Source organism: Zingiber officinale, chromosome 11B (assembly GCF_018446385.1).
Source record: "Zingiber officinale cultivar Zhangliang chromosome 11B, Zo_v1.1, whole genome shotgun sequence".
NCBI classification, from domain to species: Eukaryota; Viridiplantae; Streptophyta; class Magnoliopsida; order Zingiberales; family Zingiberaceae; genus Zingiber; species Zingiber officinale.
Genome location: NC_056007.1, coordinates 5,438,529 through 5,453,153, shown reverse-complemented (window position 1 = coordinate 5,453,153; position 14,625 = coordinate 5,438,529). Strand labels below are relative to the sequence as shown.

At 32.6% G+C, this 14,625-nt stretch overlaps 2 protein-coding genes across 2 annotated transcripts; one reads left to right on the top strand and one right to left on the bottom strand.

The window, feature by feature from the left end:
• Nucleotides 1–614: 614 nt before the first annotated feature.
• LOC122035380 (40S ribosomal protein S11-like) lies at nucleotides 615–2,938 on the top strand. Its single transcript, XM_042594791.1, has 6 exons — nucleotides 615–753; nucleotides 1,162–1,202; nucleotides 1,289–1,389; nucleotides 1,874–2,018; nucleotides 2,104–2,193; nucleotides 2,696–2,938. The coding sequence occupies exons 1-6, from the start codon at nucleotides 742–744 to the stop codon at nucleotides 2,787–2,789; spliced, it is 483 nt and encodes a 160-aa protein (XP_042450725.1). The 5' UTR covers nucleotides 615–741; the 3' UTR covers nucleotides 2,790–2,938.
• Nucleotides 2,939–3,517: 579 nt separating this feature from the next.
• On the bottom strand, nucleotides 3,518–6,751 carry LOC122034901 (probable protein phosphatase 2C 27). The gene is made up of 4 exons (XM_042594257.1): nucleotides 6,522–6,751; nucleotides 5,072–5,269; nucleotides 4,350–4,564; nucleotides 3,518–4,259 (listed from the first exon to the last, which is right to left on the bottom strand). The coding sequence occupies exons 1-4, from the start codon at nucleotides 6,603–6,605 to the stop codon at nucleotides 3,680–3,682; spliced, it is 1,077 nt and encodes a 358-aa protein (XP_042450191.1). The 5' UTR covers nucleotides 6,606–6,751; the 3' UTR covers nucleotides 3,518–3,679.
• Nucleotides 6,752–14,625: the final 7,874 nt, after the last annotated feature.

The window sequence follows — 14,625 nt, the reverse complement described above, 5'->3', positions numbered from 1 at the left end:
ATAATTACATTGTGGACCAGAGGTCAAATCCTTTGGTACAAAAAAATGGATTAGGGGATAGATCATTTGCAATTATGGTAGGATAGTGGTTGTGATTCGGTCATAATTGATTGTGATTCGGTCATAATTGGTTGTGATCCATTTTTGGGTTCATCGTTCCTCTAGGTTATAGATTGAATCAGGGTGGATGCTCGAAGGCCGCCCCCTGGATAGGCGTCTGGTAGCATGACTACTTGCCCACTATTAGCGGCCTTCTGCCATCCATCCCGACCTAAATTATAATCTATGGGGACAATGAACCCAATAAAAAATTATAACTAATTACGATCGAATCACGCCCACAATTCGATTATAATTATAAGTGATTCATCTTTTGATCCATTTATTTTTTTTTTTAAGACTAAAGGATCTAGTCTATATGGACTATCTCTCTGGTCCATAAAAAATGACTAAAGGTTCCGATCTTGCGGACCGGAGGATCTGAACTCTCTCCCCCTTCAAAGAATGGGCCTTTTTGTTATTGGGCCGTTAATTGACGTGACTTTTAAATGGGCCATGAATCAATCAGCGATGCCCGCCTATAAATACTAGGAACTCGTTGCGGTCGTTCACGCTGCGCGGCGCTCTCGCTAGGGTTTCGATTCGACGGCGACGCAGGAACTCCGTATCCAATTGATCTCATCTTCTTACCGGGCTTTCTTGCAATCCTCGTTTGCAAAGTTCCTTCTTCTTTGATCGACCATGGCGGAACAGGTCGGTTCTCGTTGGTGCCTTATGGCCTGTTGTCTACTGCGGATTTCACTTCTCGTCAAAGTTCAATATTTCTCTCTCTTGTTTATTGTTTTAGAAGCACTCGATGGTCCATTAGGGTTTCATTGTGCCAATATGGCCCCTTTCTGATGCGCTTTAGAATGATGCTCGGGATTTTAACTTCTTTGCTTCCGGCTTGCCTTAGATTTAAGTGGAAGAGTGGTTATGGAGTTTTGCTTTCCGAGTTATCGCTAATTACCTATCTGATGCGCTTCACTATCGATTATATTTTACTTCACCGCTGCTCTTTTACCTTCAGCATGGTTGATCAAAGCCATTATGTTGGGCCATTTTCGGTCATGTTTGGCATTTTCTAATGTTTTTTTGTTTGTGCATTGCTGGGTTCTACAGACAGAGAGAGCATTCTTGAAGCAGCCAAAGGTGTTTCTGAGGTCCGTACATGGATGTTCATTCATTTATTTATTTAATAAAATATATTTTTGAGGACTTATCATTGGTACAATGCGTTAATTTATAGTTCAAAAACATCTGGCAAGGGAAAGAAGCCTGGAAAGGGTGGGAATAGATTTTGGAAGAATGTTGGTCTTGGCTTCAAGACACCAAGAGAAGCCATTGAAGGTATGGATTCTAACAACCTTCTTTCCTTGAAGTATTTGATATGCTGTTATATTATTGCAGTGCCCTTCTACTATCTACAATTTATTTATGTCAACATCTGTAGGCCATTTACAATTAGACTCTCGGTCCCTTGAATACTCTATCTCATTCCTAGTGCCGAAATTATTTTATTCTTAGGAGATGTTTGCCAACTCTTAGTAGTTCTGCTAAATCGCTTCTCCTCTCCTTCATGAATGTGTTCCGTTATTAGGTGCTCTTCTCCAATGGTTGCATTGTGTCTTAGAACTTCTTGGATCTTGGTGACATGGACTACTATTACCAAGTCAAATTAATTTTAGTATTTTTTATAATACATTTTAAGTTTTAGAATGTTTAATTATATATTGGCAAAGGTGACAATCTTATCTTAAATGCCTCTATGAATTCCAGTGATATGTGAACCTTCTTACTGCTTTCTCACTGAAGCATAATCCCTTGTTTGCAGGGACCTACATTGATAAGAAATGCCCATTCACTGGAACTGTATCAATTCGTGGTCGCATCATAGCAGGCACTTGCCACAGTGCTAAGATGAACAGAACCATCATCGTACGCCGGAACTACCTTCACTATGTGAAGAAATATCAAAGGCAAGAAGGGAACTAAACTGCCATGACAGTATTTTTTATGTTTGCTTTATTTTTAGCACTAAAGATGGCAATTTCTTGGCTGTAGATATGAGAAGAGACACTCCAATATCCCTGCACACATTTCCCCTTGTTTTCGTGTAAAGGAAGGTGACCATGTCATAATTGGTCAGTGCAGGTAATCCTCGGCTTCTCACTTTTTGATGAAACTTCAATATATTTAGGGGCCAGTTGGATGATTAGAGAAGCACAATGTTTTCCATCCTTGGCCTGATCTAAATCTCTACCCTTCCCTCTTCCTTATTTTGAACAAGATTCCCTCTACCTCTGCTAGGCCGAGCTCTACTTGCTCGATCCTCAACCCAATCTAGCTTTGTTCGTCTGATTGGGCTTCAACTTTGCATGCTCGAGCCGCCTTTATCATGATCCTCACTCTTTTTATCCGGTTGAGTTTTTTTGCCAATTGAGCTGTCTCAATCTTGATCCCTACTGTCTTCGCCTAAACGAGTTTTGCCATGATCTCAGAGGACCATCACCTTGAGAAAAACCACTCGAGCTTAATAATCTATCCAGCAAAATTGATGTCTTCAAATTTAGCAAGAATCAGAAATTTAGAAGTCATTTCAATGACTTACATCTTGTTATAATTCCATTAACTCTGAATATTATCTTCTATTCAGGCCACTTTCCAAGACTGTTCGTTTTAACGTGCTAAAAGTTATTCCTGCTGGATCGACAAGCAGTCGTGGCAAGAAGGGATTCACCGCGGTTTGAGTTCTAAATTTCCTTTACGAAATTTTCCATTTCAAAGTGAATTTGTTTTTCGAATCATGTTATTCTTATGAGTTACAACAAGAATGCTTGTTTACTTTCCATTTGTCTGAGACAATAGTTTTTGGAATAGAACTCCATAATTCATCTTATAATGATGCATTTGATTTTTCTATTTAAATAAATGTGGAATGCATTAATTATTTGTGTGATTAGAATAGATGATAAATAAATAAAATTTTATTTAAAATTACAAATATGATTTAATATTTTTTTTCTTCCCTTCAATAAAAATAAATGATCAAAACTAAAACTCTTTTTTTTCCTTTTAGTCCAAAGAAAATAAAACTAAGGAAAATGTTTTCAAGTTTTCTCGTATGATTTGTATTTTTAGTATAAATATAGATTTTTTTGGGGGTGCAATTTTTTATTTATTATTAAAAGAGTGCCTCATCTCTCCTTTTTATATTTTATTTTTTAAAATTGTTTTTATTTTATAGATTTATTGTATTGATACTTCATCCCTAGTTAATAATAATTAATATTATATTATAGCAGCATTTGGGTTCTAATTTACACTAATATCAATTATAGTTTATAGTTTTTTACGGGATTATAAGTTCTATAATTATATAGTTATATTAATTATAATAATTTTATAATAGGTAGTTATGATTTTGTAATAACTATCATATCGTAGTTGTTATAATAGGCAATTGTTATGAAATGGATTTCATACAACATTTGTTTTCTTTATGTGTGAATGTCAATGTTTACAATGTTGTTACAAGAATGAGACTGGCCTATCGACCCATCAGGCTTTTTTATTTCTCTGGTTGCGGAGATACGATACACTTTGCCGTATAAATAGGTTGTTACGAAACAATGTAACTCTAGTTATCTTTAGTAGATGGCTTCTCTTCTAACAAGCTCTTGAGGCTGTTAAGTCCCTCAGCGGATATGGTCTTTTGTAACCTACCCCGATGTGTGATACGCATGGGAGGATCGGCATGGAAGCACAACATAACGACTGTGAGATTGTCGTCCGCGCCTCGCTTTAATGCTTCCTCAATGATATCCTTGCAGCATGCCTTGACATCGTTGTGCTGCTGCAATCGTCGCCTTGCAAAATCCACTGCATTTTGGCTTGAGAAGACGTCCCATAGGCCATCACTACCAATGATCAAGAACTCGTCCTCTTTTGATAGCGTAATGTGGTTCAACTCTGGTTCGGCAATGAGTGGCCCTCCCGGTTGCCCGAGCACTTTCATGCCTTCAAGATGCCAATCTCCTAGTGCTCGAGTGACGCCTAGTTGTCCGTTTAAGTAGCCATCATCAATGAAACCACCGAGGGATTCAACACGGTGCTTCTCCCTTGCACAGCAGGGTCTGTGGTCCTTGGACATTTCGATAGCCACACCAAGTCGCGAAAGGACTGCTCGACAATCACCTGCATTCGCGACCAATAGCGATCTACAGAAAATTGACTTCCCTCAGTTACAGTTGCTCGAACCAAAACGCATATACAAAAGTTGGGAGAGATGTGCTTCGTTTAGTAGTTACCTTCCGAAAATCATTGTGACTAGAGCTGTAGTGCCTGAAGGAGGAAGAGATGCCTGAGGAGAGCATGTCTTTGCGAACTGCAAATCAGTTTGCAGAAATGATCGGACAATAACTTTTTCAAGTTTGAGTGGGAAGTCAGAATCTTCAGCGATGATCCTCGGTAGGTTATCGCATACGAAATGTGCAGCATCTTTCCCACCATGCCCATCAAACACCTAAAAGAAACAGAACAGTCAGACGATATCCGAGTCATTGAACAATAATACAAACCATTTTTACAAGAAAAATCTAGAACCACCACGTTAACGACCCTCCTACAATGGCCCCATGTTATATGGAGGGATGTTCAATAGATGCATAGGTGACAAACGCATGGCGGGGTGTGATGAAATCCCTAGGATTTGACCCCTGCTCGATCCGGACAGAATATCATGCGCTTACCATTTGTGTCAAGCCCGGGGGCACAAATACGGCCGTAAGAGGCAGGCAGTTAAATGTTAAATCTCATCTGGTGTGAAATGAGTTACAGTCATATTCAAAAAGAAGATCTTTTGCTTTGACAAATCAAAACATCTTTGAAAATGACATGTTTGTCAATCTCAAATCAAATAGGAACAGACAAACTAGAAAGATTTTGAAGTTGATGTGTGACCTAATCAATAAGTCTTTGTTTCTAATACCACTAAAGCATAAAACACATGAACAAATCAAATTAAAGTTACCCCGTAGAATGAAACCGCCTCCGCATCAAGAGAGCGACGCCTAAACTTTTTCGCTAGATCACTGATGCATACATGAGTATCTTCCATGTGCTCTCGAGCTCCAATATTAAACCATTCCCCAGAACGGACGATCGGGACAAAGTTCATAACCGGATTGAGATCGTCAATGGAGACTGTATTCTCACAAATCCTCTCCATCTGAACAAAACTAGAGATTGTTAGCTTTACAGCCAAAGACAGGCAAACTAGTTGAAACCACAAAAGAAAAATCTTAGTAAAAAGCAGAAATTTTTTTTGATCAAGTTGAGAAGTAGATCTGAACTGAGAAGATTCATAAATGCCAATGTATCTGTTGCCCCATTCATTAACATTTCCAAATAGGAAAGAGATTTCTCAAGCTTAAACTGAAAGTTAATTAGCTCATTAAAGCCGAAACTTGCAGTTAATCCTAACTTAAGTGTCCATTATGGCTTAAAGCCAAAACTGAATTCATCACAAATAGTGTCCATAATAAGAAGGGAGGGCAAAAAAACCAGTTTAACAGTAAAAGTCAGTAAAAGTCTAGAAGGTATAACAATTTATAGGGGGTAAAACAACAACAATAGAACTATAGTGGTATTCTGAAAAATCAATAAAAGTCTAAAAGGCAATACAATTTTCGGTAGAAGTAGATACATAGATCAGCCAAACAAAGTTAGATTATTATTATTAAATAATTAATATTCTTCCAGTTTGGTGGAAGAATAGTTGAATATTAAATGTAGAACACATTTATCTTGCACATGAAAGAGCACAATCTGAACACTGAACCAACAAAGTCAAGGTCAAGTAGCTGAGCAATTATTTGGACACTGATTTTATCATATCCATTTTTTATTAAAACAGACAGTGATGATGTAGACCTGTTATTATTTATTTTAACAATTGATCATGAGGAGAAGAAGAAGAATCAGTAGCAAGATAGCTACCAAATAGTACAATCTGAAATGGAAGTTCAAGAAGACAGTGAAGATTCAATTTTTAAGGAATTGAGAGTTTACTTTTTATTTTTTCACTGAGAAACAATAGGCAGAAAATGTTCAGTATTTCCTAATTGAATAAAAAAGAACAAAATCTATCTAGACAAGAAAAACTAGATTTGATAAAAAATCAAACCGCAAATTTCTGTGTTCATCACGCAGAAAGTTCTCCTAGAAGACAGAAGAGCCAAAACAATAAGAGAGCAAGAATCAAAGTTACCAACACCCTCAACTCAACCAGAAGAACAAAAGAAACAACTTTTCAGCTAAAACCCACTTAAATTCAACTCCAATCGGCCGAACTGTTAACAAATACCAAGAATCCAAGTTCGAAGAACCAAAAAAACAAGCTCACCCGAAACCAAACACAAAAGGGGGGCATTTCTGAAAGGCCGTTCGTTGATAAAACAGAACAAAACTAGAACACTCACAGGCGAACTGGCGAAGCTCGAGGGGGATCCCAACTTTTGGATCTCTTCGGCCTCCTCCCCTCCGATCTCATCCTTCACGCACATGGCGGCTCCGATTCGGGACGAGGGAAGGGGGGAACGGCGACAAACGGAAGCGCAGGGGAGGAGATCAAGATTCCGTGAAGAAGAAGGAGTGGGCGAGAGAGGCCAAATGGGGGCAACTGGAGGAGGAAGGGGGATGCGGTGGAGGGGGTTTAAAAAGCCAGATAGGCGCAGATTTTTTTTTCTGCGGAGAAAAAGCGTGGCTGGAAAACGAGAGTAGAAGCGGTTGTACTAAATAATAACTTTATTATTATTATTATTATTATTATTATAAAAAGTTATTATTTTATAAAAATAAAATTAAAATATGTAAAAATATATTTTATTTATATTATTTATAAAAATAAAAATATATAATTGTTTTATAATTTTAATAGGGGGCAACGGTAGAGTGGTAGTAGAGATCTCAAAAATGAACCTAAGTTGATCCCAAAAACTTTAAATTTGTATTGAGAGTTTTTGGATTTGGATTGGATTTAGGTGGGAGGGTTTTTGAATCGGAAATTTTTTAGTCGGATTCGGATTAACCCAGATTAACTCGAATTTAGGTTTTAATGGATTTTAGGGTTAAATTAAATTTTATTTTAAAAATTATGATGTTGTTATATATATAAATATAAATATCAATATTATAATGATAATGATAGAGTAGTGAGAGAAAAATGAAAAATTATAGAGAAAATAGTAAAAAAAAGAAGTTATTTTTAATCGGATTATTCGAGTCGGGTTTGAGTTGGTTGGATTTGAATTTAGGGGTTTCATGTTATATTTGGATTCGAGTCGAATTTAGATTGTGATTTTTTATATATATTTTTTCAATCCGATCTGAATCTGATATGACCTATCTAAATTGACATCCTTAATAATAGAGTGTCTTCGTAATTTATAAAAATTTAAGAATTGAATTTCATCGATAAATTAACAATGAATAGTTTTAATAGACAATTTTATATTTATATTTATATTTATATACTCCATGTGCAGCTAAGCGATCGTGCGTCTAGATTGAATCCAGCCGCTTGCATCAAATTTTTAATTTTAAATACTATAAATAAAAAAGAAAGCTTGAATCTAGAAGGAAAATCTTATTACCTTTAAATACATTATAATTCAACCTCTAAATCTTAAACCCAAAATACCTATAATATACTTTATACGTATTTAAAATTTTTAATTTTGAACACTATAACCAAAAAGAAAAGTCTGAACCTTCTAGAAAAAATTTTATTGACTCAAACTCATTATACTCTTAAATCTTAAAATTTTGAACCTTAAATACATATAATATACCTCCTAATTTTTTTTTAAAAAAATACTTTTGGTTTGAATTCATGTGCTTGGATTCAATTTAGATATCTAAATTCAACCCCAGACATCTAGATTCAATTCAGGAGCTCGAGATATGTACATGATTGATATATATATATATATATATATATATATATATATATATATATATTCTCATATATTATTTAAATAATTACAATTTTTATCTTAATTTGACTTAACAAATTATAGAAAAAATGATTAATAATTTTATTGTTGACAAGTTACAATCCTCAACTTCCAATTCTGATTATTGATATGTTTGAATGAGACTTGTCCTACACAAATCAATTTACGTTTTTTTATAAACTTTTTAATGATAAACAAGTTTATTATTAAAGATTTATTATTATACTAACGATGCACACGTGTTGCGTGCGTAATTAAACAATAGTGCAATGTAAAAAGGGACTCTTCCTTTTAAATAGTTGATTGCGTGTGTAATTAAATAATATTATTTAATGATAATATTATTATTGAAAAAAATTCTCAATAATACGTCGTAGTTGAATTTCAAACTCTAGATTTCTGATAGATTAATGAGAAAAATTATCAATAATACATCATAGTTGAGTTTCGAACTCTAAATTCTCGATGATTAATAAGAAAATTCTCTAAATTTCTGATTGATATATTTATGAAAATTAGTAATAAACTTTTAAATTATTTTTGATATAAAAAAAATATTAACGTAATTTAATTATATACTTCATCAAATTAATTAAGAGTTAGCCAATAAAGATTCATATTTGTGATAAAATAGTAAAATTAGCATTTTACTAAATACACTTTTAATTATTTCAAATGATCAAATTATTTGGGAAAAAAAACTATGTTTTTCAATATTTAAATCTCAAAATTATCCTTATTCTACTATTATTATAATAACTACAGTCATCACTTTTGCGGCCTAACAAAATATTACTCCAACTTAAGATTATTAAGTCAGCATTTTACTAACTGCTTAAGGGTGTTTTGATATTGTCTAAATTAAGCATCCAATTTTCATAACACGTAGATCATATATAATATTCTTAAAATAGCCCTCCTCTATACCTCAATTATTTTCGTCCAAAATTAATTGATAAATTTAGAAAATTTTAAATCATTTTAAATCAAAATTAATTCGACCTTTTTAATATTATATGCTCTTATATTTAAATTTGATAGCGTAAATAATTAAAAGTAAATGAATTAAATTGTGGGTGTATCTTTAAATTTTTACTCTACAAATTCAATTCACTGTTCTCTCAATTATTATAGTAAAGAAAAGTGAAATCGCTGACCGCTACTTACACATTTTTGAAGAAGATAAATCATAATATTTATCCTAACGCAATGATCCTTTACCTGAAAAAACACTCTAATTATTGTAATAAAAGATAATAGTCTATGCGATCTGGAAAGGAGGTAAATCACATGAGGAGTTTGTGATCCTTTATATGAGGTCGGGTGGCCCATGATGCATTTCGCACATATTGACAATTGACCCTGTGACCTATTATAATAAATATCATATGTAAATACTAATTGTATCCACCGTCTGAGGCAAACTCTCTCATTTATTAATAATAAAAGGTGAAATCGTCACTTCGACAACTCCTCTAAGGTGACCTCCACTATCTAAAAGGGAGGTAAATTATAAACAAAATTAGTCTAACAATATTAACACGTGTAAAGAAGGATTGAGACAACCAACAAAATATTCCGTATGTGATTTAAGTAATATCAAAATTTATTAACACGGTTAATTATATATAAAATATTATTATATCAAGGACGTCTTAAATGAATTTACAATTTAGTAATTTTATATGATAAGGGAGTGTTTTTAGAAAACAATTTCTCTTTCAGAGTAAAGTGGAATATTATCTTACCAAATTCGAATGCTTTAGGAATAAAAAAGGAAAGCTAAAGACTTGACCGAATCTCGTAGCTCAAAATATAACTAAACAATTCAATGAATTGCCATGGTCAAATTATTATTTATTTATTTATTTATATCTTTTCTTTACTTTTAAACTTCCTCAAATGGAATAAATACTATTATTTTTTTTATTTATACTATTTCATAAAAAAAATAAAAAAATATGACAGACAATTCGTGAAGTAAATGAAATATATTCATAAAAATTCTCATAAATTGAGAATGAAATTTTCATTCGAATAACTCTATGTTATTCAAATATATGAATAGAAAGTTACTCAAATTTCTTATAAGATTTTTATTATAGGATTCCTAGTAGTAAATAAATAAACATCTTAAAACAAATGTGAATCGATAGTTTTTTAATAATTCATAAAAAATATTATTATATTATATTTACTCTTTACATAATTAAATTAATTTAATTTATATGTATGATATAATGGATCTTAAATTTATTAATAATTCTTTTTATGGATTATAAAATTTGTCAATTTATTTTTAGATTATTATGAAAAAGATAAATTATGGATGATTATAAATTATTAGTAAGTGATCAAAAGATGAAAAAACAAAGATAGGCTCAAATGCGTTAAATTTCGATTCAATAATATAATATTGTAACATTTTATGTTTTAACCCTCGCCCCAGCTCGCTCCAAGATAACGATAAAAAACAAATATAAAAAAAATGAGAGCACATCATGTGGAGGGACCCACCTTATTTATGGAAAAGGTTGCTTTGATGCTGGTTGAAAACTTTTATTTCCCATGTTTCATAATTTGTGGTCGGGTTAATTCTTAATTTAGTCCCTCGTTATTTAATGTGATGTTGATTTCATCCTTAATTTTTCAATTGATCAAATTTAATCATTTAATTTTTGAACGTTTTCCCAAATTGATCCTTCCATCTAAATCCCCGTTAAAATAAACGGAAAGACTTGTTTAACCGGTGGAAGTGGCCTGGATAATTCCTAATTTAGTCCCTCATTATTTGACGTAGTCTCGATTTCGTCCAAGGATAGTTTTAAAATGGAGGTCGTCTGCTACTCGGCGGTTTCGCTAAATTGATCCTTCCGTCTAAATCCCCGTTAAAATAAACGGGAAGACTTGTTTAACCGGTGGTACCAACTCAATCTCAAAGCTCAATTAAGACTTGAATTCTCTCTTTCGACCTATGGAAATTCAGCCTTGCTCAAACTTTTCTCCAGTTCTTTGCTTCCAACGGTTTCGCCTGCCCTTCTCTGCGCAATCCTTCCGATCATTTTCTCAGAACAATCAACAAAGACTTCGATACGGTCAGTGCTTATTCTTCGCAGCTTATAAACCAACAAAGGAAACAAGTTTCTAAATCTCGAACTCAATCAATGTCAGGATTAGGGAAATAGCGCAAGAATAAAAGCAACTGATCATTTCCACCGATTAAATAAGTTTTCCCGTCTATTTTAACAGGGATTTGGACGGAAGGATTGATTTGGGAAAACGTTCAAAAATTGGAGGATTAAATTTGATTAATTGAAAAATTAGGGACGAAATCGAGACTACGCCAAATAATGAGGGACTAAATTAAGAATTATCCAGGTCACTTCCACCGATTAAACAAGTCTCCCCGTTTATTTTAATGGGGATTTAGACGGAAGGATCAATTTCGGAAAACGTTCGAAAATTGGAGGATTAAATTTTGTCAATTGAAAAATTAGGGACGAAATCAACACCACGTTAAATAACGAGGGACTAAATTGAGAATTAACCCATTTGTGGTCATATGAAGTCGAGGGTTGGAACTGTCATTTTATTATTTTTAAAGTTTTTCAATTATTATTAGTGCATTCATGACACATAATCATTACAACATCCATCGTCTCATTAAAAAATCATCATGATATCTACTCATTATAACAACATATCTCTTTTATCCATATTTCTTTTAACATTATATTTGACAATGGGAATGATAATAAATTTTGATTGAGGAGGTAATGGCAAAATGATTACTGGATTCATGGTGCTGGGTATAGATACTCGAATGAATATTATTCCCATTAATTAAATAGTTTATATGGTTTTTTTTTCTTTCTTTTTTGTTGCTGTGGATTCTTTACTTCACAGTATACCATCATTTCAAAAAACATTTATAGAGTAAATGAATATCATAGGAAATAAAAGATGTCATGACTAAGTGATCGAACGAAAATGATAAAATTATATCCACTGAAGAGAGAGATTTCAAAAGCGGCGATCAAGTTCCATAGTCCTAGAAAAAGGATTACTGTTGTCACCAGTAGAAAATAAAGGACACTAATTCCGATTGACGAAAATTAGGTAAAAAAAATACTGAAATGTAAAAATCAAAAGAGAAAGAAAGACGAGTTGAGACAACTGACTCACCTTCGACAAACCAGACTGTGGCAAAGAGGCGAGTTGAGGCGCAGCGGCGAGTGAGGAAGAAAGACACAGAAATGCGAAAATCAAAAGAGAAGAAAAGGTTTGGCTCGAGGGAATGGGCCGTCAAAAAAAAAATCACATGAATAGGGAGGAATATGTTTAACGATATCTAAGGGGATGGGTTATAAAAGTAGGATATCAAATCCATATTTTGATTCCGATTCTCATTTACCAAGCATCAAGAATGGAAATGAAATAGATTTCATTCCCATTCCACCATCCAAAACCCACCTACCAAGCACGTTCTAATACTCATTATTTATAAATTCAACTATCCATTCAATCATTTTTAAAATTATATAATATTAAATAAATATATTTTAAAATATTTAAATTATTATTATTATTTTTAATAATAATAGTAATTTTAAAAAAATATATAAAAAAATTTACAGTTAAAAAAAATAAAATTTTTTTTTAAAAAAAAGGGGCGTTCAAAACGTTAATGCCTTTTAACTCCTCTCTCTAAATGGATATTATAATATCTATTTAACATCTAAACATGAGTGTCCTTTATTAATGTAGTGTAGGTTAAAATCGAAATGTTATTATAACATAATATTAATCGATTTATCATATTTTTTTTTTGTTATAATACAATTTATAGTTGGAACAATATATATATATATATATATATATATATATATATATATATATATATATATATATATATATTATTTTAATCAAAATTGAAATTTCCATATTGTAACCATTTTAAATTTGTAACTATTATAATAGTGCAAAAATAATAAGAGTAATTTTGGAAAGTAAAAATATAGTATAAGGTGCTCTTTTGATAATAAATAAAAAATAACAACCCTTTAACAATTCGCATAAAACAGAGGTACCTCCTTTATTTTTACTCGTGAAGTGTTTATGCCTCGATGTTATCGAGTTGAATAGACTATTCTTAATAGGTTCATAATGGAATAATGGAATAAAAGTATCATCTTTTGGATGATCTAGTAGTTAATATATGAAATTCGAATATTAATAAAGTTAAGGTAAATATTTATCATATATGTTAGTCATTATGCTAAAGGTTAGTAGTCATTCGTGATTTACCTCCTCCGTATTGACCTTGAGACGGGTTGATGGGAGCGTTGAGAGTAAATATATTCGTCTTTTGCCATAATAATGGAATAGAAGGTATCCCCTCGGGACGGTCTAGTGGTTAGCACATGAGGTGTTGCCATCATGTGGTATGAGATTCAAATCTCGACAAAGTCGAGATAAATACCTCCCTTATGTGCTAGTTACTATTCCAAAGGTTAGTAGTCATCCATGATTTACCTTCTCCGTATTGACCTTGGTACGGGTTGACGAGGACACTGGGGGCGAGCATATTCGCTTTTGCCATCATAATGGAATAGAAGGTGTCCCCTCGGGACGATCTAGTGGCTAGCACATGAGATGTTGCCATCATGAGGTCTGAGATTTGAATCTCGACAAAGTAGAGGTAAATGTCTCCCTTATGTATTAATCACTATTTCAAAAATTAGTAGTCATCCGTAATTTATCATCTACGTATTGATCCTCGGATAAATTGACAGAGATACTGAGGACGAAATAGAAGATGATCGATTAAAGATGAATTTGAGTATACGAGGGATTGGAAATTTATGATCAGATAGATTATAACAATTACAATAAGAAACATACTAGCCAAGTCGTCACCTCAACTATTTCAAAACAACCCACACATTTTTTAAAAGGATAAATTACGGGGCATTTGTCTGGCCATATTATAACTAAACAATTCAATGAATTGCCATGGTCAAATTATTATTTATTTATTTATATTTTTTTCTTTCCTTCTAAACTTCCTCTAATGGAATAAATACTATTATTCAATTTTCATTTATTACTATTTTCATAAAAAAAATGAGAGCACATCATCATGTGGAGGACCACACTGAGTTATGAAAAAAAGGTGCTTGATTGAAAACTTTTATGTTCCATTACAACGTAATAACCTTTGGAAGAGTCTTAAATTACAGAGAACTTCACCTAAGTGATCTGTGGTATATTTTGTATACATTAAAAATTAACACTAATTTATTATAGTAATATCACATATAAGTACTAATTGTGTCAACCCGTAAGGTCAATTTTTATATTCCATGTTTCATAAATTTGCGGTCAACATAAAATTAGGGTTGGATCTTCATTTTTGTTAGATTTAAGATTTTTATTGCTACATTAGAGTGTTATTAGTATTGATTAAAATTGAAATGGCGTTATAATATAATATTGCATTAATTAGAGATGAGGTGCTACTACAGTATAATTTATAGATGCTACTATATATATATATATATATATA